This window comes from Vitis vinifera, chromosome 15, assembly GCF_030704535.1.
Source record: "Vitis vinifera cultivar Pinot Noir 40024 chromosome 15, ASM3070453v1".
Taxonomy (NCBI): Eukaryota; Viridiplantae; Streptophyta; class Magnoliopsida; order Vitales; family Vitaceae; genus Vitis; species Vitis vinifera.
In genome coordinates, this window is record NC_081819.1 from 13,862,647 (window position 1) to 13,889,402 (window position 26,756).

Sequence of the window (26,756 nt, forward strand, 5' to 3'; positions counted from 1 at the left end):
AATAGATTTAGTGCACTCTTCTTAAATTAGAGAAAATATTGTAGTGAAGGAAAATATTAAAGGAGGGCTGAATTATTACATTTTTTTTTTTTTTTTTGCTATTCAAGTTATGAGAGCATTATTATTCATTAAGAGAGATGACACATAACCAAAATTACAAACATAAACACCCCATAATAGGAAGCCTAAGTAGAAGAAAAAAGAAAAATTAAAAAATTTCAGATGGCTCTTTCTCTCTTCTCTCTTCTCTCTTATCTCCTCTCTCATCTGATGCCCACCATAGCTCGCTCGCTTGCGTTACAGATGAGACACTCAGACTACACCCCTCATTCAAATTCATCTCTCTCTTCACCATTAACATCTCTCTACATGAAAATTGAAGTATGGTTCTGAGAATATGTACGTGATTAAGCCACTGCAACTGTGCCTGACCGTACAGCTTTGTTGCTGGAAGACTTGTTGGAGTCTGATTTTCTAAGAGACCTCATATTCCAGCTCTTCTCTTTGGCTTCATCAAACTCCATCTGCTCTTGTCTGCACTCTTTGCTACAAAATGGAGTGTTCCCTCTGCAAAATAAAATCAAAAAACAAAATTTAGATTTTTCTATTCATGTGAAATAATAATTAATAATCTTCATCTGGAATTAAATCCTGGAATTAGATTTTTTTTTTTGGGCCTATTCAGATCTTATGTTTGGTTGCTGAGAAATTTTGAAAGAAAAATATGCAAGTCTGATAGTTTTTTGTTCCCAAAAGACAAAACTTCGCATCACCTACTTCAAAATTGTTTTCTGAAGACATTCAGTTGGGTTGGAGCTGTTTTTCTCGGGAAACAAAGGCAGACTAAAATAAGATTCAACTTTTGACATGTTTTCTCAGATGGTCCTAACAGCCAAACAGAAATGCTTATTACATCATCTGAAACAAATGGAACACAAAAAATGAATCAAAAACATCAATCATTACAAGTAATCCACCAACTTAAATCTCTCATGAAGATGTCTATGTTATTAGAACAATTTTTCTAGGGTTTTCTTTGACTGAAAATCCACTGCAAACGACCCAAAAATAACAAAGTGCTAATTGGCAAATCTACATCTGGGTATCATAAACCTTGCAAATAAAATAAAAGAGAGAATTCTTCAAATTGATACATAAAGCTAATCACCTGTACATGAAGATGTCTGCGTTGTTTCCAAGTGGTTTCTGGCATAGAAAACAAGCTTCTAAGAAATGGGGCTGGTGGGGGTACTCCTCACACCCGGCGTAATAAAGCAAGCCTGATCTGGGAGAAGAAGAAGAAGAAGCTGCCATAGTGAATGAAGATGGAGAAGCTGATGGCTGTTGAGATGCGCAGGAGGCTATATGCAGATTGAAAGGACTGCCAGGGGGAGGAGAAATGAGAGAGGAGCAGAAATTATATAGATGCAGAATTGAAAATCAGGTGCGCAAAGGACCATAGAGAACAGGTAGCCTGCACACCCACCAGTATTTCTGATTGGTTGCAGGCTCTGATGGTGGGATGTGATCCTTTTAGATTGTGGTCCATGGGATTACTAGAGAGTTCCTGCGAGATGTCAGCTGTAGATGGTGGTTTTCCCAAATCCATGGGACTGAATCCATTGGCTCGAGTGGCATACATGCATTTAAATTTTTTGTTTTTATGTTCAATTTTATTTCAATAATTTTGGCAATATTTTATTTATCTCCTCCATTTTCTCAATTATCCAATGTTCAAAACTTTTTTCTGATCACAAAAAATTGATAATGGAAATATTTCTTTGATCTTCACATTTTAAAGATAATATTTATTTCACTATTTTTTATATTTATAATATTGTCTTCTTATATTATGTACAAATAAAATAAAATCGGCTCGTTGGGAACTTTTTGAAAATAGTTTTTAAAAATAATTTTATATATTTTTTTAAAAAAAATTATTTGAGAATTTGAAATATATTCAAACCCTTTTTCATATTTATAAATAATTTTCAAAATTAACTTTTTTTTACACTTTAAAACGACTTATATAAAACAAATAAAAACGATTAAAATATGCTTTTCAAAAATAATTATGTGGACAACAAAGTTTTTAAAAACTATTTTCTATAAAAATTAAATATGTTTTCAAATATGAAAAAGTAAGAGTGTTTTGTGTGATTTAAAAACAATTTTATTTAAATAAAAAATTATTTTCATAAATTTTTAACACTATTTTGTTATTGTTTTGTTGAAAACAATTTTGTTAAATAAAATGAGATAGAAAACAATTTTTAAAAAATAAGTAAGAGTTGTTTTCATCGATTTTAAAAAACAAAAAGAAAACACGGTCCTATTTTGACTATGTTTTTTAAAATTTATTTTTAAAAACTATTTTTTATTATTTAACTTAAAAATAATTTTTAAAAACAAATTTTAAAAAAATGACCAACCAGACCCCAATTTTTAAATTTTTTTTTTATAGAAAGACTTTTTTAGATGCAGTTCTATTTTATAAAAAAAAAAATATAATACATAAAAATAGATTGTTATTTAATTAAATCACTTTTAAAATATATAAAATATAATAGTATAGTAAAGGCTTGTCTCCTACTTCAAATATACTTGTTTTTCAAATTGGCCTAACAATTAGGCAAATGACATATTTTCAATAGGTTCAATGAATAGGGATTTAAGTTTGATGTCATAGATTTAAGGCTTGTGACATCACCTTGAAAATAAAAATGTTTTTGGAACCCACCCGCTATTTGATTTTTCTACTTAATTAATCTTTTTTTTTAATTAAAAACTTTTTTTCTTGAATATTTATTAAATATATTTAAAAATAATTATTATTATTACTTACGAAAATGATAACCATTTTCAAGAATAGGGCATGAATTAATTGTGGGATGGAACATAAATTTCATAAATGATAAATCAATTCATTCATTTTCAGACTTATTCATGGATTGATTCAAAACTTTTCAACATTGCTAAGGAAAAAAATTTCATAAATGGTAATGATTATTTCTTTAGAATAATTGAAATTCTGAATTATTTTCTCTACTTTACTACAAGACTGATCAATCAATCCATTATCATGCTTTTGACTTCTCAACCATAAAGTACTTATTGGGAATTTTTAAAATTATTTCCCTATAACTTTTTTTCTTTCAGTTGGTACTTATTGGGAATTATATTTTATTTTACTCACAAAAAGTTAAAAAATATAAATAAATATTAATTTTAAATATTTCAGAAAAATATTTTTCATTCCACCCTTATTTTTATGTTTATTTTTTTTCAGACCTTTTATTAATATGTTTTTATACCCAATTATTGTCATGATAAAAAGGACCAAAAAAAAAAAAAAGAAAGGAGAAAATTCCAGTGCCACGTCATAACTCATAATTGAAGGGGGGTATCTGGACAAAAAAACAAATCAATTCGAACTTTTTTCATAATTGAAATCTCATAGCACAAAAACTCATAATTTGTCCAGATAGCCCCTGGGCCCCACACCTTCGTCGTCTTCTGCGTCCGTCGACTCCAATCCTAGTCGGCGTGGGCCCGACAATTCATAAACAACCACCAACAGCGGGGCCTACGATGGCTCTACTCCCAAGGTCGCTGTCCCCTCTACCCGTAAACCACTGGGCAGCTGCTTTTTCCTGGCTGCCCGAGACACGTGCGGGATGTCAGGGCCACCAGCGCAGCCCCAGGTAAATGTTTGATTAAATAAGGGGGCGAGGTGCTGTCAAGTACGTGGCGGATGACGATAAAGAAATGGGAATATAAGTGGACGCGGTCTTCGCCGGGGAATCGCGTGGAGGACGGAGTGAGATGAGATGGACGGTGAAGATGGCGCCTCGTGGGATGCCTGCGAAAGCGACTCCATTATTTGGGGCTGCCACTTGCCACGAATCCCACGTTGGATCATGAGCAAGATTCTAGTTAAATACGAGTAGGTGAGAAAGTTGAAATTAAAAAATATTAAAATAATTGAAGTTGAGTATTAAAATAATTGATTTTTTTAGTTTAGGAAGAATCCTGTAGTTTTATTTTCTGACTAATAAAATATATTAGAATAAATTTTGATTTAATTGATTTGAAAAATATGATGATTGAGGCTTTGGAAATTGAAGACTTTATAAAGGGTATCATGGAATTGCACTTAGAGAATCATTTTTAGTTCAATGTTTTTCTTGAAAATTTTAACTCAGGTGGTAAATGACAATATTAAGTTACATTTGAGTTATCATTGAAGTTCATTTATTAACTTCATTTACTTATCTTAAAGATGAGTAATGGGAGATAATTTTGAAAGTCTATAAAAAGGTTTTTCATCCCTCGTAAAAAAATCATCTTTAGTAAAAAGAAATTCTTTTTCTTTCATTCTTCCAACTCTCTCAATTCTCTTCTTTGATTCTTTCCCCCCATTATATATTATTAAAGTAATATATATATTCTCTACTTTTGTTTGTATTACATTTATTCTTGTTATCAGTATGGATTACTTTAAAAGTAATTCTTTAATCTCAATCCTAAGGTTATTTTTGTATAAAATAAATTTTACATATTTACATTACTATTAATTTGTTCATTTAGATTATGTTATATATTGTCAAAAGTTATAAGCAAATTATTTGGTTTTAATTATAATCAAAAGTCATGCTACTGTTATCAATTTATTGTAACTAATTCTAATAATATTATTTTGTCATATATATGAGGTTTTTTTTTTTATAATATTGAATATTACAAAACTTGAATTTATAGCACTTGATATTTTGGGAAAGAATTATTTATTTTGGATCCTTGATACTGAAATACATCTTAATGCAATGAATCTTACAACTACGATCAAAGAAGGAAATCAAGCATCCCTGTAGGATTGTGCAAAAATACTTATTTTCATTCGTCGTCATCTCCATGAAGGTTAAAAAACAAGTATCTTATAGTAAAGGTCTATGAAGTGATTTGAAGGAAAGCTATGACCACAAAAAAATTTTGATTCTCCCAAAAGCTAATATGAGTGGATGTACTTGAGGTTGCAAGATTTTAAAATTGTTAGTGAATATAACTTTGCATTGTTCAAAATTAGCTCTCAATTAAAGTTGTGTGGAGAAAAAAAAAAAGGCATGTTAGAAAAAACTTTTACTATATTTCATGCCTCAAATGTGCTCCTATAGTAGTAGTATCAAGAGCGTAAATTTACAAAATACTCTAAATGAATATCATGTCTTCTTGTTACTAAACAAAATAATGAGCTTTTGATGAGAAATCACTAGTCTCATACAATTGGATCTAAACCATTCCTTGAAGATGAGGATGAGGACATGGTTGTGATTGTGAAAGGAGTTCTAGATACCAAGGTTATCATGGTAGTAATTCCTCAAATTCCCAAAAAAAAAAAAAAAAAGTCACATTGCACCATCAGAAGTGGAGCAATCTGAGGCAAAACAAGAAAATGAGTAGTGTATACAGGATAAACCTCCCAAAAACCATGAGAGTAATTACTATAGATGTGGTATGAAAGGGCATTAGGTGTTTACATGTCGTACACCCAAACATTTAACTGACCTTTACCAAACATTAATGAAATTAAAAGGAAAAGAGATAGAGATAAACTTTACTGATGGTGATGGGTTGGACCTAACGTACTATGACATTGATTTCTTTAGATAAATGATGAAAAAATTGTTAGTGAATATAACTCTGCATTGTTCAAAATCAGCTCTCAATTAAAGTTGTGTGGAGAAAAAAAAAGACATGTTAGAAAAAACTTTTACTATATTTTATGCCTCAAATGTGCTCTTATAGCAGTAGTATCAAGAGCGTAAATTTACAAAATAATCTGAATGAGTATCATTTTTTCTTGTGGATGAACAAAATAATGAGTTTTTTTATGAGAAATCACCAATCTCGTACAATTGGATCTAAACCATTCCTTGAAAACGAGGATGAGGACATGGTTGTGATTGTGAAATGAGTTCTAGATACCATGGTTCTCATGGTAGTAATTCCTCAAACTCCCATAAACAATATATATACCGCATTGCACCACCAAAAGTGGAGCAATCTAACGCAAAACAAGAAAATGGGTAGTGTATATAGGATAAACCTCCCAAAAACCATGCGAGTAATTGCTATAAATGTGGTATGAAATGGCATTGGGTGCTTACCTGTCGTACATCCAAACATTTGACTGACCTTTACCAAACATTAATGAAAATAAAAGGAAAAGAGATAGAAATGAACTTTAATGATGGTGATGGGTTGGACCTAACGTACTATGACATTAATTTCTTTAGAGCTCCTAGTGAAAAAATTGACCATTTAATAAATGATGAAAATTCGAACATTGACTATTAACGTTACTTTATATCTTGTTATATGAATTAATATATCATTGTGTCTTATATTTACATATTGTTATTGCATTCATATCGCTATTTACATTATGCCTTTGTTTTTTTTTCTCTAAATATTAGTTATATCTAAAATTTATGCGTTATTGGGTCTCAAAATGAATGATGATCATGTATGTCTCGTAGACTATGTGACCATGCACACAAATCTTCGAGATAAAAGATACTTCCTCAAATTTACATTAACAAAAACTAATATAAGTACCATATATAATACTATAAACTTGGTTGAAGGCTCTAAAAGAACAAATATAATGTTACCAAATGGAACTAGATTACATATAAATTAATGATGCTTTATATTCAAGTAAATCCATAAGAACTTTGCTTAGTTTTAAAGATATCCACATAAATGGATATCATATTGAAACTATGAAGGAAGGTAATGTAGAATATCTTTACATTCCTTTTATTATGTTTGGCCAAAGGCTTAAAGTAGAAAAACTCTCAGCTTTCTCATTTGGGTTGCATCATACAATTATAAAGCTTATTGAATCATATGTTGTCGTGAACCAAAAGTTCAATGACCTAAAAGTTTTTATCCTTTGAAATGACATGCTATATCACCCAGGGTCTTCAATGATGTGTTGAATAATAGAACAGTCACATAGGCATCCATTAAAGAACCAGATAATTTTTTTGCCTAATAAATACTCATGTATTGCCTACTTATAAGGTAAATTAATAGTTAAACCATCTTTTACTAAAGTCATATCCAAGTCACCAGTCTTTTTAGAAAGAACACATGGGGACATATGTGGGCCTATTCATCCACCTTGTGGACCATTAACCATGATTCTTTGTTGTCCAAAATACCAAGCCTAAGAGTGCGTTTGACAATGATTTTAATAAGTGTTTCTAACCTTCTAATGCTTAAAAATTTAAAATTTTCAAGTATTAAAAAAAACTAAAAATACTTCCTAAAATCAGTACCAAACGTACTCTTAATTATGTAGCAACTTTAGCCAAGAAAAACTAGAGAAAAAGTCACTAGGACTTTTGTAGTACTCCGGGAATCATCCTCAAGGACTGGCATATGGAAGTTGTCAAACTAGGTCTAAAAGATTGTTTTTTGCTAAATTCTTGAATTAGAAAAAATAAAATTTTGATTTGAACAAAATTGAATTTAATAAATAAACCTTAAATAAATTGCAAAAGAATGATTGATTTCTAATTCAAATGATTGAAGATTAAGGGTTCCACAATCCAACTTTGGGTATAGGACCTTAGGCAAAATAAGGGTATCAATTTTAATTAGTCTTAGGGTATTCAAAATGTTGGGTCAAACGAGATCAACATGAGTTCCACAACTCAGGGTTGTATTCATATCCTAACTTTTAATATTTTATTCCATTGCTGAAACACAAAATAAATGAATGGGTATGAAAATTGGGTTTAGGTCTAGGAGTTAGGTCTTTACTACTTTGTGTAGATTTGTCTTAAGGTAGATAACAATAACAAAACCTTTGATAACTAGGGATCAAGAATTACCAAGAATCCCTAATATCAAGGAATGGGTCATTGTACCATCCCCTAATTCAAACTAACATTAGATGATATTTTTATTTTCATCTATTATGCCTTAACCTTTCATTCATTCCATTTTTTGTTCAAAATTTACCCATTGTTTTCCTTTGGCTCTAAACCCTAGGTTTTCATGTTTAACACCCCAAGATAGCTTTTTAGCCTAGCATGGTGGTGATTTCATTCACATAATCCATGAAAGAAGAATAAAGAACCATTCTTGAATAAAAGAAATTAGAAACAATTGATTAAAATAAAGAAAACAAACCAAGAATCTACAATGTCGTCTTTTCTCCCTAAGAAAATCCAAAAACATCTAATAATTCCCCTCACTCCTAAAAAAGAACTCTAATGCCCCATTTATAAACTAAATGTTAAGTTGACACATGGCAAGATCCTAGAGAGCATGTAAAATTTTCTTTCCAAATCAAAGGTTCTTAATAAAAGTTGTAAAAATTTGAGTCACGGGAGTCTTTAATGAAAAGATGTTGATTTTGCATGAGGATTATCCATTTTGCACGGTCATGTGAAATATAAATGTATTGGCAACATTCTAACATCATTCTAGTGCATTTGAGTTCTAATTAGAATGTATGAACTTCAAGCCATATCCTTCAACCTTCTTTCTCGTGTTTGCTTGCTCTCCAAATCTTTCCACTACCTTCATTTCTTTCTTTCCTGCTATGAATTGCTCCACTTTCATTTATCAAAATTTTTCTTATGTTTCACACTCTTGAAGCTCATTCTAAGCATGTCTAGTCTCTCTTCTACCATGACTGAAAATGGCTTCTCCAACTTGTATTCTTTTCATCATTTAAACCTGAGATTTAGCTCAAGATATATGTTAGACCCATGTCTAAGGTCTTAGCAACAATTCAAGTTAAGTTGGGTGAATTGAGCATTTACATTTACATAATCCCTTTCTATGTGTGCCATTAGAGCATAATTTGTGGCTCTAATAAACCATTATGGTATTTTATGATCTTAATAGATGTCTCTACTAGCTAGTCACATGTTTGTCTTCTTTCTATATGTAATGTTGCCTTTGTTGGGCTCCTTGCACAAATGATTAAATTATGAGCACAATTTCCAGATTATCCAATCAAAACAATACGTCTTAATAATGCTGACAAATTTACTTCTCAAACATTTATTGACTATTGCATGTCAGTAGGGATAAATATTGAGCATCTTGTTGCTCATACCCATAGCTAAAATGGTTTAGCAAAATCCTTTATCAAATGTCTCCAATTAATAGCTCATCTATTAATTATGAAAACCAAATTACCCACTTCTACCTGAGGACATACTATTATGCATGTTGTAGCTTTAATTTGTATTCAACCTATAACTTATCATGAATACTCTCTTTCACAACTAGTACTTGGAAAACAACCAAATATCTATCACTTACAAATCTTTGGTTGTGTAGTATATGTACGAATTGCACCTACACAACGCATTAAAATAGTTCTCCAATGAAGACTTGAGATTTATGTAGATTTTTATTCTCCATCTATCATAATATATATTGAACCCTTGATAGGAAATGTTTTTATAGCCCATTTTATGGATTGTTTTTTTAACGAGAGTGTTTTCCCATCATTAGGGGAAGAAAATCCACTAGAAGAATGACGAGAAATTACTTGGAACACATCTACTATGTCCCATCTTGATTCTCATACAAATCAATGTGAACTAGAAATTCAAAAGATCTTTCAGTTGCAAAATCTTCCAAACCAATTACTAAATGCATTCATTGATACAAAGAAAGTGACAAAGTCACATATCCCAGCTACAAATACTCCAACATAGATTGATGCCCTTATAGGACAGTTAACAAATGAATCTAAGATATGTTTGAAGCACAGTAGATCTGTTGGCTCAAATGATGTAACTCCCCGAAAGAGAAGAACATAGTGAAAACTTGGCATTCTAGAAGAGACCATCAAAATGATTGATCAGTCTAAACTTGATAGATCTATAGGCCTAGAAGAGACATAAATAATCTAGAAAGTCACTAAAGAGGCACATATTAAATAAGAAACCCTTGAAGTGGTACGAACTAAACAAGTAACCCTTAAAGAATCACAAGTACCTGAAAATTGTGAGATCTCAATAAGTTATGTGCACATGGGAGAAAAATGGGGTCAAAATAATATTGTTATTAACAATATTTTTTCTTTCCAAGTGGCCTTTAATATTATAAGAAATGATGAAGATCTCGAACCATGAAATGTGGAAGAATGTCGACATAGAAATTATTGGCCCAAATGGAAAGAAGCTATGCAGGCAAAGTTAAACTTATTAACAAAGCAAGAAGTTTTTTGACCTATATTCCAAACGCTTGAAAATGTAAAGCCTATTGGGTACAAATGGGTATTTGTACGAAAACATAATGAGAGTAATGCAATCATAAGATATAAAGCATGATTAATAGCACAAGGCTTCTCATAGAAACCTAGTCTTTATTATCTTTATTGATGGAATGGGAAAAAACTACAATTGACATCATAGTGAGCATGATTTTGTTGTTAATTACCCAACAATTGATAACATACATTTTTGGACTATCATATATGTTAGTTTGCTTGTATTAAATTTTTTTGTGAACTAGCTTGCAATATCCTCCATTAAAATTTGTTTATTGATATTGTCACTTACTTGAAATCAATGAATATTAATGAAAATGACATTCTTAGATATTTTTAAGGTGTTTTGGTAATAATCCTAATTTTCAACATAAATTTGTTGAACAATTGCTTTTTCATTATATAATTCTTTGTAGGATATTGGAAATTTTAAGTATTATAAATTAGTTTAAACATAAACAAACCATTGAGTTAGCTTGATTAAGGTCTAGAAAGAATAATAATTACTAACAATATTTTATAGACAAACTATAATCTATAGTTAATAAAACTAAATTGATGAGGAAGTTAGGTGGTAATGAAGGCTTAATTTTACCAATCCAATTACAATTCAATCTTGAAAGATATTTTAGTGAGAAAGAAAATGAAGAATTTGCGGCTAAAAAATGATCAATTGTTTTATAAAAAATGACATAAAATGATCAATCGTTATTGATTAAATTCCTAGAATAATGAATATTTAATTGTTTTTCTTAAGGGCAAAATGATCAATTGTCCTCTAAAAAAAGATAAATTTTCTTCAAGTCCTAGCTAGCTTAATAAGCTATTGAAGCAAGAAATATGTAAAGGGACATTTAATCATCATTGCCCATTACTAGAGATGATAAGTTGTCTTCAATACACTAAATGTGAGGTTCATAATGTAAAAACTAGAATTGATTAATTCTTTTTCCAAAAAAAATCAATGATTCAAGCCCTACATTGTTGAAAAGCTAGCAATTATACCAAGTGTTGGTCCATGTTCCATCCATTAATGTGTGGCTAGGAATAGTCTACTTGTCTTGGTCGTGATCTAACCACATAGGATTTTGATGCACAGGCAAGTGTCATATATAGAATATAGCAAGGAAACTTATCTATCATATGTAAAGGACACCTAGCAGCTACTAGTGTGGTTATGTTTTACCACCAATTTATGGTTGGAAATTATCCAATGTCCTTATTTTAACTCAATTATATAAGCTTTTGCAAAGGTAGCTAGATGAGGCATAAAGAACACCTTGTAATAGTTTGAATTCAAATAGTAGCTTGATATATCTGATATCACTTTATAAGAGGCAGAAAATTCCTAAGTTTGTAGACTGATCTTCCTTATCAAGTACTTACAAGGTTGTGTACACAATCTTGTTAATCTACCAATAACTAATATTTGGTACCCCTCACTATGGGTGGGGTGTTTCTAGTTCTAAATATTAGTATTAGTTGATTTTAGATTGTTGGATTTTATAATTCTTAGTTTAATCCTAGTTAAGGTGGTTGATGTGAAGAGGGTCATTCCTCTTTAATGTCTATGTTCTTTGTTGTAAAGTATATGTGCAAATTGTGTGAAATTGGCAGTGAAGATGAGGAATAGATTTACTTAATGTTTCCAAGTCATGTGTTTATGAATTATTACAACATATCGCATATACGTCATTTATCTTTAAATTTGTATATGTTGTAATGGTTTGATGAATAGCTAGTTTTTTTAGCCAATAGGTAATGGAGTGTAATTGAATCTTGTGTGGGAAGGTTTGCTTGAACGCTAAGGGGTAATTATCCTCCTTATTGTAAAGGCATGTGATCTTATGGCATGGATTACTCAATTGTAGGAAATAAATGTTTGATTGGTCACTAGCATGGGAACAGTGGAAAATAAGTGACAATATGTTTGCATACTGGTATAGGTGCACTCTTATGAAATAATTGGGGGTATGATTTTTGTTTAAGAGCCCCTAAAAAAGAAATAGGTTTGTGATACACTTTTGAATTGATAAGTGGCAATAGTCCTAGGATGAGAACTACTAAAGGAAGAAGGAAAAAGTACCATAGAGTGAAAGACCCAAAACATATCCCTCAAAGATCCTAATTAGAATATGATAAGAGCATAGACATATGTTTTTAGGCGAGTCCTTAAATATAAATTTATGAGTTGTTATATGTCTGGAAGTTTAGAGAAAATGAAAAAAGAGTTATATATACATACATATATATATATTCTATGGTAATATGGAACCACAAAACATGGTAGAGCTCTCATGGCAAGTAAAATGGCAAAAGTACAAGTAGTTGTCCTCATGGTAGGAGGGCTAATGATGACAAATATGCTATTAGTTATGATGTTTATTATTTATACCTATTTAGATACATTAAAACAAAGCTTGTTGGGTCATCAACTATGGTTTGATCATCATAGTGCACATGTTTTTATCTATATGAGAATTATATTACCATGTGTTTAACTAGATCTTTTAAAACAAACTATCATCTTACTCAACGCACCCAAATTAATTAATTTTCAAATTCAATTATTACTGCTCTTGTCGGGAGTAGAAGGTAGTTGCTTAGATGTTTGGAAAGAACTTCTTCGGCTACATATGTAGTTGAGACCAAGGATGAAAATATCGGTTATCGCGGATATATCAGTACTTCGATTTTACGGATATATTGAATATATCGAAGATATATCGGCAGATATTTTGGAAAAAAATATCAGTAGGCTTAAAATTGTTAAAAACTCATGAAAATGTTAGGAAAACCTCATAATAATATAATTAGAAGTATAATAGACATTTTAAAGTTATTTTATTGAAAATTTTGATATATGTATAACATGATTTATCATATTTGATAATAATATCGTATGCATCGATAAAAATATGAATTTTATAAGTGTACATTTATTTTTAAATTACATCTAATATTATGATATTTGATTATAATATGTCTAATTTTAAATTATATATTAATATTAAAATTATGATCCATTTAATTCAATTATATTAAACAATATAAAATAAATTATGATATATATATATATATATATATATATATATATATATATATATATATATATATATATATATATAATTTTTTTAATATTTAATTAATTATTAATGATATTAAAAACATTATGAAGAAAATTTTATAATTTTTATATTTTTGGTAATCAATTAAAAGAAAATTTTGCATTTAATTATAAAATAATTATAATTAATTTGCTTTTTAAAATATTCTTTTTATATAATGAGTTTAAGTATATATAAATTTAGTACACAATATATAACAAAGGCAAGTTTGCTCGAATGGCAAGTGGAGTGTACCTTCTAGATTTTCCGCATTCTGTTGTAAAGAAGCTTTCATGGGAATGAATATGTAACAAATATTGGTATATCTAATTGACAATGGAAATACATATGAGAATAAATATTCACGAGGGCTAGCACTATTGAATAATAGTAAAATCTTCAAAATATTATGAGACTCTTAGTGGCAAAAGTAATCATGAGACCTCTAATGCCAAAACAAACAAGAAAGTATACGTGGAAGGTATGACCATTCCTATGCTAACACAAAGCTATTATACATGTTACAAAGCGATTGATTGTTCTTTTTTTGGACTGATTATTACCTAGTATGATAGGACAATTACACTTTTTTAGCTAGATGACTAATCATCTTCTTGATCATTCTACTTAATGCTTAACACAATTTCTTTTAGATAATCATCTTGTAAGTTGATTTTAAAAAATGGGGAAATCATGCAATCATATATCACCAAAAAATAAAAATAAAAAAGAACTTTTTGGAACATTGTTTTTACCCTTTCAATTTTAGTGTGAAGTAAGAAAAAATATTACTTATTTATGCACTCTAATAGTATTTTTGAATTTGTTTCAAAATTACCCTCAAAAGTTGAGGATAAGTGCACCCACCACTTTTTTTTTTTCTCTCACACATCTCAATTGTCACGTTCCTACTTTTTTAAAATTTTCTGTTTTCATTTTTTTCCTCTCTTACCATCATATACATTGCCACTATTATATTTCTTATTATTATTTTTCTTTTTTTCCTTTGGCATTTCTTTTAATATGCTCATGTATTCTCTCATAAAACTTCTTTAATTTTAATTTTTTTTCACTCTCTTATGTCTCCATATTTATTGATTTAATTCTTTTTTGGACATATTAAACTTAAAATGATAATATATAATAAATAGTTAATATAACCATTAGGACATAGAGTTTTGTTTATATGTCGGCAATTTTGTTTGTTTTTTTTTTTTTTTTATGTTTGGTTATAAAAGTTTTTTTAAATAGTGACATGTTCTCCATTGAAGATCAGTGGTTATTGTTAGTCCAACCAGGAAGTCATAAGTACATCTAAAAAGATTTGGCTTGTGGCATATTAGGCTCCTATGAGGTATAAAAAGATTCAGTACCTTTTTTATCAAGTTAAAATAATTTTTATTGACTTTTTTAAAGAGAAAAGGATCACTCAAGCGGTGTAAGTTCGCTCAAGCAGTCATACTTGTTTTGTTGAGATTTTTTCATGCAAATCGAATTTGGAACTCTTCCAAAACCAAATCTCTTAGGCTTAGTTGCCTATAAATACCTCATTATAAGCCCTTGAGGGTAAGAAATTAATCGCATTGAGATCATTGAGAGACCTTACATTCTTTAGAAAAAGTCTCCTAGAGAGAGCCTAAAGTGTCACACTATTCTCAATCTCTCATTCAAGGATTTGATATTTAAATCTTGGTTTGAAAACTTTCATCCCTTTGGCGAGACTAAAGTAATCCACTGGAGCAATTAAAGGTTGTTGCGTTGTAGACGTGAATCAAGTTGTAAGTATTGGAGAGTAAGTCTTTAGGATAAAACGATTAGGTAAATCTATATAACTTGATTTTATATAGTAGATTTAGATTAGTAGGTCTTAGGTCTCATGATTTTTTATTTCTATAGTTAGTGTGGGGGTTTTCCATGTAAAAATCTTATGTCTCATTGTTTATATCTTTTATATTTGATATTTTGTTTGAATTGTCTATAATTGATAGAATAAATTGTCTCTATCATCTCGCAGGGTAAAAGAATTAGGTATAACATATAAATTTTTATTGAAAATTTTTAAATCACCCCTCCTTTAGGTGTTCCCTATTAGAGTTTCAGTTTTTCAATAACAAATTACATAAAAACATAAATATATATAATAGACAAAAATGAAAATATTATCCCACAAATAATATACTTGATGATTTTAAATATTAATTTATATTATTTTTATTTTTATTTTAAATTTATTATATCAAAATCATAGTAAGTGATGGTGCTTTTATCTTTTTTCTTATGGTTTTAACTTGAACGTGGATCTAATTTTTGTTAAGTTAAAATCTTTAATTTTTAAATCAAAACAAAATAAAAAAAGAAAATATTTTACTATTTTAATTATATATAACATAGTTGTCAATATTCTAACTGAGAAACCAATGATGTTTGTTCCTTTGGTTTGTCATTATTCATTTATTCCTCAACTTTGAGAAAATATTCTACTATTGCTAAGGTTAGTAGTTACTTTGGCCTTTGGGTGAGATCCTAGAGTGATTGTACATTACTTATGGATTGCGTGACTAGTGGTTTAGATAGGTAACAATAGATATTCTCAATAAAGACACTAGGATATCTCATGAATTCGATATAGTATGTCCCCTGGTGAAATTTTAGCACAACTAAGTTAATAATAGAACAAACTTGAAGCTTTTTACAATCCAAAGATTTATATTTCAAAGGCATCTAACCGAGAAAAATTTAACCACAAAAATCATAACTTCTTCCTTAATCACACTTCAAGTTCTAAAATGTTTTAGATGAATCTTGGGTATTATAATGAAAAAATGATTATTACTTTCTCCAAGTGGAAAATATATATTGGTCCCAGGTTACAGTACCTATTTATGAACATTTGAGACCCTTGTGAGCATGCAAGTGAAGTGGAATATTCCAAGTTTGGTTTCTTATCATAGTTCAACTCTATTATCCGTGGCTTTGATGAAAATCAGGTTATTGCCAATAGAAAAGATGCAAAATTAAGAACAAAATACTTAGTTAAGGCTAGATTTGTTAGTCTAAATTTGTTCTAAAAATAAAGGGGCAAATTACGGTGATATTTAAAAGTTTCATTGAGGTCTATAGAGTTTCTCACATAAGTAAAACATATTGTCCGGAAGAACCATCTTATCTTTACTTCTATGTTAAATTGTTTTAAAAGCCATAAGCACTATAATCAAAGGTTCCCAAACATGACTACAAAGTGTTTATATATGTTCAATCCAAACACTGCCTTGATGCTAAAATTTATGCTTTCTGATCTTTTTATTTTTTTATTTTTTTATTTTTTTTTTGGATTTCATTTGTCAGATCAAATTCATAACACCCTTAATGAGCTGTCTGATATGATTAATTTATTTCCGATGTGGTCAAGTTTAATTCATAATCAAATGAAGGTGTTTTTTAGGTTATGATTTCTCAAAATATTCAATTTTAAGAAAAAGAACAAACAGAAGCATGGTAAAAAATAGTTAGTGAACATAATCAGATGCAGAAAAGAATAAAAGAACAGAATCTGGAATGGATAAGTTGGGAATATTTGGATATATACGTTCATCATAAGTACTCTTTGCTTTCTTTTGTGAGTTCATAAGACATGAATTTTTGAGTTTGTTCATGTGGTCGGGATTGATCTTTATAGTTTTCTCATAAGGAATTAGTGCTAAGGAAGTATTTATTTAGAAGAACAACTAAAGTCATCACTTTATCTTCAGGTTGTTTCAGTGCTTTGATTTCCAAGCTCAAGATGGCTTCCACTGCACCCACTTGAGTTTGCAGGAGAATTTTGACATATCTATGTAAAGGGATCACAATCTTTTAATAGTAGAGTCGATTAATCCCATGATCATGGCCCTTGATTCTAGAGTTGAGCTATGGGATCTCAATCCTTTAATTGTTGCTATTGCTCGATTATCTTCTTCAAACTTTCTTATAGATGACCAAGTAGTAAGCTAATCAAAATGGAAGCTATTGGTTACCTTCTGGCTATCATTTTTTCTTGCTCTATGTTCCCATTAATCCTTCCAAAATTATCAATAGTAAAAAAATTAAATTGCCAAAAATTAGAGGGTATCATTTGTCTAAATATTTAATGCATTTGGGGCATCCTTGGTCAAAGGATCCCTTTATTGTAGGTCTGTATATAAGAAAACCACTGAGGAGTACACCAACCACTGGAGCTTGACATTAAACACCAGAAGCATACATAATCATTTGCAGATTTTCAGGACATTATTTATTCTCTCTTGTAGTATTATTCTGTCCAATGTTTTGCATATATAGGCAATGCTCAAATGTTTTGGCCTTCTTCCTTTCCATCAATCCTCAGGACTTCAAGGTATGATTTTCCATCAAGTGCCCGTGAAAATAATTTCTTGAAATAATCTGCAACCCCCACTCTTCTGAACAGTGCTGGAAACTCTGGAGTGATGAGACTGGGCACTGGACCTATTTCTGCATCCATTTGTGGGCTGTGAAATGTAGCAATAGACAGCCTCTCTTTAACTGAGTTGACAACTGCTCGATGCTCGATGCTTTTATAAATCCCATTGCTGAAAATCTGCCAAATCATGGAGGAAAACAGACAACATGAATCATTGAAATACAATCCTGTGTTGATTTGAACATAAAATGGCAGGTTCTTCAGTTACCTCCAGAATGTCTCCAATGTTGACAATAAAAGCATTAGGAAGGGGTGTGATGGGAATCCACATCCCATCTTTCCTTATCTGAAGGCCTTCCACTTCATTGACTTGGAGGAGGATAGTGAGGCCAACAGAGTCCGAATGAGGGGTTTGGCCGATGACTTGCTCAGGTTGTGGACATGGAGGATAGTAGTTCATCCTCATTCCCTGTAACCCTTGTTCAAACAATTCTCTCATCTCATTAACTTCTATTTTTAGAGCTTTTTCCATGAAGCTAAGCATTGTCAGGGCAAGATTTCTCATTTCAACCACATAAATTTCCAAGGTATCTCTGCATGAAAAGCAAGATAGTTGGAACTTCATTCAGTAGGAGGATAAGCAAACAGAAGCTCCATGTGCCTTTTGTCCTTGGTTAATCCCCTCTTTTTCTTTAGAAGGCCAAAGAAAACACACAAAATTTTTGAAGGGTACTTAAAATTAATTGTTGTATATAATAATTAATTAAAAACATTTTGATCTTTGATGCATTTGATATATGTTAATTTTACAAGCTTGCACATTATTCTTCAAAAGCATACAATTTTTCTTCACTTGATATTTTACCCCAACAAGTACAGAGAGAGAGAGAGAGAGAGAGAGAGAGAACATGAATGTATGTGTGTAAGAGAGAGAAAGAAAGGGAGGGAGAGAGAGAGAACCTGAATGGAAGAGGGAATTTGGGAAATAAGCGGGGCTTCCTGAAGTGAGTTGGAAGAGTAGACATGAAAAAGAGGTCTCCCCAGTCAAGTTTTTGCTCCTCAGAAACAACGAAGGCCTGTCCAAATCCCTCCACCTCCCCTGGCTTTTGCCAAAACTTCTTCTTCTCATCCATTGGGAGATTGAAGAATTCTTGTGTCTCTGCCTTCACTTTCTCAACCAATGAAGAGCTCACTCCATGATTTATCAACTGTGATCAATTGATATACTTACTTTGGTGCCAAAAAATTGTATGAATATGTTTAAGGAAATTAACAACTTGTTTCAAATTTCATTTTTATCCAGAAATTACTTTGATTAATTGCAATGTGCTTTGACCAAATTTTGTCTATTATAATGTATTCTTAGAATTTAGATCATTTAGTGGTAAATAAACCAAAAAAAAAAGGTATTACGTCCAAACAGCCTTGTTTCTCTAATTTTTGTAAGAAATTGGGCTTTTAATTTTAATATAAAGGTAAAACTTGTGGAAAGTTTCTCAAGTTTTTTTTTTTTTTTTTTCACAATCAATTTCTAATTCCTTAATATTTTCCTATCAAAAAATTTTCTTTGTAAAGGAAATTCCATGGGAACATTTTTCTTTTTCTTCCTTTTAATGAAACTTGACATATAAAACATAGGTGAAGATAGCCAATTGAAATATATTTCAAGTTTGGAGAAAGTATATAAAGGACTACTTGCCTCTCCTAGCCTTAAAACCCAATACTAGGCTTTTTTTTTTTTTACGATTCACCTCATTATCCATTCTAAAGTCCTAACCATTATCTTTGACACCTTCTTTGAAATCATCAACAATATTGCCTTCAAAAGCCTCACCATTGGAAGTCCTGAAAAGCTCTCACCATTCAAATGTGATAATCAATGATGACCGTCAATAGCGACTTAGGTAATTTCTTTATCTAACTACTTTTTCCATACTTTGTCTTCTTTCATAGAAAAGCAAGGATTAGGGTTGAGTCAAGAGTTACGATTTATGTCCAACTTACCAATCTTGGTGGATATAATAATGGTGGCTTGCATACCCTTACCACCTAAAGTCTTCTAGTATCATAAATAAGGAGATAGTTTGCCATACTTTGCTTTTTCTTGCTTAGTTTATGTCAAATTTATGTGTGTTTTGTGTACTTTAGAGTTGCTTTCTCTCCTAAAGGGTTTTAGGCCCTTGACTGTGAAAGAGCTTTGACATTTAGGAAAAAAAAACTACTATATGCTATTATTTGAAGGCGATCTATATATAGTGTTTTAACAACTGAGCTAACCAATTACAATTCTAACTATCTAACCATCTAACTAATATAACTCTCATTCCAGTAGAATGGTTGTTATTCAACTGCTGAGTTGGTGAGGTTGTTTTGATGTGGTTCATTCCCCCGCAAGCTCACTGGGTGAGGAATAATGTACAGCTTGGTATGAAACATAAAGAATAGTGAGCTTGAAAGATGCTTGGTAAAGATATCAACTACTTGATCTTGAGAGGGAATGTAGCAGATGTTAATAAAAAATACTTTGCACCAGTTGTGGATAGAGTAGGTGCAGGGCCCCATAGATCAGCATGGATTAATGCGAGGGAATGTTGAGCTTTGGACAAAGACAAGTGAAAAGGTAGTCTTTAACTTTAATTAGAAAGTTGACAAGCACTACATATAGGAGTAGGAGAATGAGTACATGAGATATTACATGAAGAAAGAATTTGTTTAACTATAGGAACAGTTGGATGGTCTAGTCTTCGGTGCCAGGTGTGGAAGTCAGCTAGAGAGAGGAGAAGCTAATGATAAATGAGGATGGAAACTTGGAAACCTGCACAGACCCTACTCAATGGTTCCTTGAAGAAGTGTCTTCTTTGTAGTCTTGTCCTTAATAAAAAACAAAGTAGCATGAAACTCAAAAAATGTATTATTGTCATGAAAAAATTTGGAAACACTTATGAGGTTGGTAGCTAGATTAGGAACATGAAGAACTTGCTATAATTTAAAAGATCTATGTGGAGTAGGAAAGTACTTGGATCCAACGTGTAAAATGGATAGTTGTTTACCATCTCCAATGGTGACTTTGTCATGGCCTTGATAGGTAAGAGGATTGGAGAGTTGTTCAGTACTTGGGTAAGGCGGTGAGTTGCTCTTATGTCAAGGAACTAGGAGTCATTGAGTGTTAAGGAAGGTGAGACCATCATTGCTTAGATACCATTGCTGGTTGTTGCACCATTTAGGGTTGATGAAGGCTTTGCAGAATTTGTTGTAGGGGAACCTGATCGTTGAAATGGGATATCAAACTTGTGATAGCATGAGATGACTGTGTGACCGAATTTGCCTCATAATTGGCATTGAGGTCTATCATTTATGTTATTGGGACGATGTTCTTCTCCACGTCCACCTAAGCATCCTCTTCTTGGAGGATGATGGGAATAATGTTGATGATGAAATAGAGAGTTGGGTTGCCCATTATGATAGATTCTTGGATGAGTAGCCCAATTGTGAGTGACAATATGGGCTGATATAGCTTCGTTTTCTGTTATGGTATTCTGGAAATTAAGACATTATTCGTGTGTGAGCAAGATACTATTGACGAAGTGAAGAGAGATGTCATCATCCCAAGCAGTGAGAGATGCTACTATAGAATTATAGTCAGCTCCAAGACCACCAAGAAGCTGCAATATTTGATCCTTTCTGCAATGGGTTCTCCAATGGCAGCAAGATTGTGGCTAAGCGTTTTGAATTTGAGGATGTACTCCATCATTGTAAGAGAACCCTTTTAAATGGTTTGAAATGCAAGACGAAGTTGCATTATTCTTGCATAGGAAGAAACGGAAAATATTTTCTCTAGGGCAATCTATGCTGCATGGGATGTCTGATGCCCAATTATTTGTCCCATTATCTCAGGGGTAACAGAAGAGTATATCTAGCTTAAGATCATTCTATTAAAGCGTCTCTAAGTGATGAAATCTGGGTTGAGTTCACCTGTTGTCGTTGTCTTGAAAGGGCAGACTTTTATCTCTTCAATATGCTCGTCGAATCCATTCTCAGAGATTACATTCTTCATTTGAGTATGCCAGAGAATGTAATTAGTTCTATCTAGTTTAACTGGTAATGCATGATTCAGTACCTACATTCGTTGCATGGTTCCATTAGACGTATGCAGAAGTTTGAGGCGAAGTTGCCATTTGGAGAAAATAGCTTCAAGCTTGTTTGGTTTTCTAGAAATATTCTGGAACTTGTTTTACTAAGATTTTTTCAGAGAAAGTTCAAGAAAAATGGTCGTGGCTCTAATACCATGAAAGAGCTTTGACATTTGGGAAGAAAAACTTATTACTTAGAGGTGATCTATATGCAATGTTTTAACAACTGAGCTAACCAATTACAGTTCTAACCATCTAACCATCTAACTAATATAACTCTTCATTCTAATAAAATGGTTGCTATTCAGCTGCTGAGTTGGTGAGGTTGTTTTGATGTTGTTCAGACTGATTTTTTTTTAGGAAATGGTAGGCTTTATTGTGTAAACTTAGTGAGGATGAGAAAGATGAGCGTGTCTCGACACGTCTTATTAAATGATGTGTGCGTGAGCTGTAATTCCTTCTATTATAAATATTATTGAAGAAGTGAATATGGATAGTGGTTACAAATCAATACCTACCAAAAATATGCATAGAGAATGTCAACGTGTTTTTCCTTTCATGCCCTTACAAGATTGAGCTTCCGTCATGGATGTCAATCTTGGAATGATGATCTAGAAATTAGAGGCACAATAGTGGCTTTATGAGGGAGTTTGAGAGCTAATTGGAGGTTTGGATGTGAGAGACCCATAGCAACTTCTTGGACACTTGATTATGAACAAAGCAAAAATCTATGGCCATATACTTTATGCAAGAATAAAACACTGGATTAGCACAAAAATATGTGACCCCTACATTGTAGGAATAAATCATTGGATAGAGAATGAGCATTAAGTTCATGGAGAAGGTTCTACACCAAATTAACTTTAGCTACGGTGGAGACAACGACTCAATATTCTACTTTGGTCAAGAATTGAGCTATAATTTTTTGTTTCTTAGAACTCAAACCGATCAGATAGGAACCAAGAAGTACAACATAGACTAATGTGGAATTGTGATCATCAAAATTTCTCGCCTAGTTGCATTTGCAAGGGCATGGAGAGTGAGTGGTGAGTGCTTGCAAAGAAGGATGTCAAGATTAAGGGTTCTTCCTTTAAGATAATGAAGAACCCTTTTAACTACTAACCAATGATTAGTGAATGGGCAATGTATGAACTCAAAGAGCTTGTTTATTGCAAAAGAAATATCAAGTCAAGTGATTAAGAGGAATCGCATAGATCCAATGACCTGATGATATTAAGGGGGATCAATCAACAGTGCTCCATCATGCAATGTAAGGAATGCAGTAGAAGAGAGCAGAGTTAAAACCTCATTTACACTAAGCATATTGTTTTTCTCAAGTAAGTCGTCTATGTACATGTCTAAAAGAGGAAAAGACCAAGTGATGTCAAAATAGCTTCAATTCCAAGATAGTATGGTAAGAGACCAAGGTCATTGAGTGAAAAATGATGATATAACAATAATAGATTCATTATTTATAATATGATTCAAATTCCTCAATTTCTCTACCCTATCATGGATTATACTCTTTATGTATTCAAGCCTAAAATCTCTTACATTATACATAATTTGGGTGCATAGAAGATCCAAGTCACGATATGTTTCCTACAAGTACATTTGTTCATAATTGGTTCATAGACTTAAGTAATTCATTTGAAGTTATAGTGCACTACCTCCTAATTGGAGGAATGACTTATCTTGGTTATCAAAATGGGTTTATCATGGTGAGTGTATTAGAGTGTATGGTTACCTATTGAAAAGAGTCTATGATAAATTGGTTCATTCATTGGAAAATAATAGGCAAAGGCACATGCACTTGATATTGCAAAGGCTTAATCCTTCCTTACTTCTTTGAAAGGTGTAGAAAACTTCTTAGCAGTTTGTATCTACCTTCGTACAAGTTCTTTTACTCAACCTTAAAGACATTAGAAGAAGACTTCCTATAGCAAGCTTCCTCTTAGTTAGGATCCACATTGCAATCTTCTAAGGCATTAGACTCAATAAAGAATATATTGTTTGGTTGGTTAAGCATCTTTTACCTACCCAATTGTAATTCTCCCAATGATAAGAACTTAAGGAAGCCTAGTGTAGCAAAAAAGATGATATAAAGAAGGAAGTCCAATGTGCACCAATTTGAATGACATTAACAACCCTCTTATAGCTATGGTGAGAAAGATGAACAAGCTAGTTGCCCTAAATATCTAAAACACAAAGGCATAGTTAGAATCCAATGAAGAGAGAACAAATCATATTGAAGATTTACAAAGCAAAAGGAGGTGATGACTACTTCTATCGTCTTTCACCTATGATTCACCAAAGAATGCATCATCATTTGCCAACCCTTCTAGATGGAAAGAGACTAGGAGGTGGCTACATTGCTCCTAGTTCTTGATGGAGTCCAAGATCTTATAAATGAGACTCCTTGAGTACCAGGAAAATTCCTCTTGACTTGGGAAAAGAAACTAAAGTTTCCTCACCCAATATTATGGGATCTTTTCATCATGTTTAACAAAACTAACCCCATGAGAACCCTAATGGAATTTACAGGGAGAGATCCCCATATGGGATTTAAAAAAATGTTACAATAAAGGTGATAGTGACATCCTAAGGCTCCCTTTAATGTTTTGCTACATTCCAAAAATGGGAAAATATGGAGAAAGAATATGGATCCAAAGGGGTGCGACACATAGTAGCCAAAGGAGGCTACTCTCAAGCTAGGATCAAGAAGTCCATATTACCTTCAACCAAAAAAAAGACCGAAAACACAGTTAATCATGATGACTGCTTCGAATGAATGCCCAAATCAATTGAGGTCACATTTTAGCATCCAAAGTAAGGATCATCCACCTATACAAGACATTAATTAACTTAATAGCCCCTTCTTGCCCATTGTTTATTACCTGATTGTATCCACCCATCTCAAATTTTCCACCACCATGTTCATTGGTGTTGTCCATTGTTTATTACCTGATAGCATCTGCCATTCTCAGTTTTTTCACCAACCTGTTCATCATGGTATCCCTGATCCCCATCAATTGAAGGTGCTTTGTCTTTTTCATTTCAGGAAACCCCCAGTTTGCTTGCATGAAGACTAAGGTACAAAAAGATAAGGGTAAACAAAGGAGATGAGATTTATCCCTTGTCCCAGATTATTGCCCTTCCAAATAATTATGATAAGGCAATAATCTACATAATATCAACTGTGGAAAGTTCAACTCAGTGTTCATTCCAGAAAATGCATTATAAATGGTAATAATTGCAATGGGTAGAATTAATTAATGGCAACAACATAAGTAAGTGATCCATTATAAAAATTCAAATTTCACTTCACCAACTAAAAATCATTTCAATTTCCCAACTAAACACTTCTAAAACATGTATGATAAAAAAAGAAAAAAAAAAGTTCCAAAAATATCAAGAATGTCAAATTGTGCACATGATTGGTAAAAAATTTGATAATGTCACCAAAGAAATTTAAATACCAAGTTTCACAGAAAAATACATAAATAAATGCTATAGAGTGGGGGTAAAGAATGAAAGATATGTACCTGGAAGAAGCCCCATTCTTGGCAGGCATGGTGGAGGTCGATGATGGGGACATGGGGCATAGAATCAGTGGTGTTGGATAAGACTGGAGGGTCTTGTTCAGGACGCAAGTATCGATGTGGGACTGCTGTCAGAGGCTCCTTCACCAGCTCCTGAACACAAGGCACCAGCAGAGAGCTTCCAAGGCTTGACAGTCCTGACTCCATAGCTGTCGGCAAGAGATAAAGATATTGTCTATCCCTGAAACAAAGGATCTGTTATAGTCTTATAGACTGAGACGAAGCCAAACATGATGATGTTTTTCAAATTTCAAAAATGGAAAGTACTCAACATATCATTTTTTTTTTCCATCATCTTTAATTATTATGATATAAAATATTGCCTTGGCATTTTAAAAATGATGCATCCACACTCCACAGTCGCTGCCAAGACAGCCCACCCACCGCACTTGAGATAAAAATTTGTAAACATGTTTGTGGTATCAGAAAAAATGATGATCGAAGGATTCTCTCCTTTATGATGAAAACATTAATCCAACTTGATATCATCACAATCATTATGTCTCAGTAATTGAGAGTTTTGGAGAAAGTAATGTTTTGTGTCATGTGGGCAGAAGCTTTTTTTTTTCTTTTTAATCTTCATTGGTTTTAATGTAATTCATAAAACCAATATTGCCAATATTGGTTTGAGCATATGAACCAATACTATAGCTCTCAATTTTAGTTCTATTATCTATTACCAATCTTAGTTTTAGAATAATTTTACAAAATATTTGAAACCATCATTGATAATATTTTTAAAAAAAATTTTGAAACCAATACTGTTAGTGCTTGTTTAAATTTTTTTTAAATTAACTTAAAACAAATATTGCCAATGTGGGCTTTGGTACATATAAAAAGATAAAATAATTTCTCTTTACATATGTTGTCCACGTGGCAAAGCATTTCTTTGACAAATATTTTGAATGGCATCCTAATACTATAATATTAAAAATAAAATAAAAAAGCATTACTTTTTCCAAAAAAAAAAAGAAAAAAAACCCTCCATAAATGAGAAGATTGTTTTGTTGGACTTTAAAGTCACTTGGTAGGAACTTAAGCCACTACCTCACACAATCGTGCAAGTTCAACCGATGGACTTTTGTACTTGATTATTTAATTAATTTAGGGGGAATTATGTAAATATATATTATTTACAAAATATGAATAAAAAGATAACCCAAAAAAAAAATTATTTTTATAGGAAATATA

General features: G+C 31.7%; 2 protein-coding genes across 2 annotated transcripts; both read right to left on the reverse strand.

The window, feature by feature from the left end:
* Window positions 1-237: 237 nt before the first annotated feature.
* LOC100264994 (FCS-Like Zinc finger 3) lies at window positions 238-1,643 on the reverse strand. The gene is made up of 2 exons (XM_002268143.3): window positions 1,169-1,643; window positions 238-567 (listed from the first exon to the last, which is right to left on the reverse strand). Exons 1-2 carry the CDS (start codon window positions 1,312-1,314, stop codon window positions 408-410), a joined length of 306 nt encoding a protein of 101 aa, XP_002268179.1. The 5' UTR covers window positions 1,315-1,643; the 3' UTR covers window positions 238-407.
* A 16,076-nt stretch (window positions 1,644-17,719) lies between these two features.
* Window positions 17,720-25,753, reverse strand: LOC100266726 (protein SRG1). The gene is made up of 4 exons (XM_002269396.5): window positions 25,509-25,753; window positions 18,794-19,041; window positions 18,102-18,426; window positions 17,720-18,010 (listed from the first exon to the last, which is right to left on the reverse strand). The coding sequence occupies exons 1-4, from the start codon at window positions 25,710-25,712 to the stop codon at window positions 17,741-17,743; spliced, it is 1,047 nt and encodes a 348-aa protein (XP_002269432.1). The 5' UTR covers window positions 25,713-25,753; the 3' UTR covers window positions 17,720-17,740.
* Window positions 25,754-26,756: the final 1,003 nt, after the last annotated feature.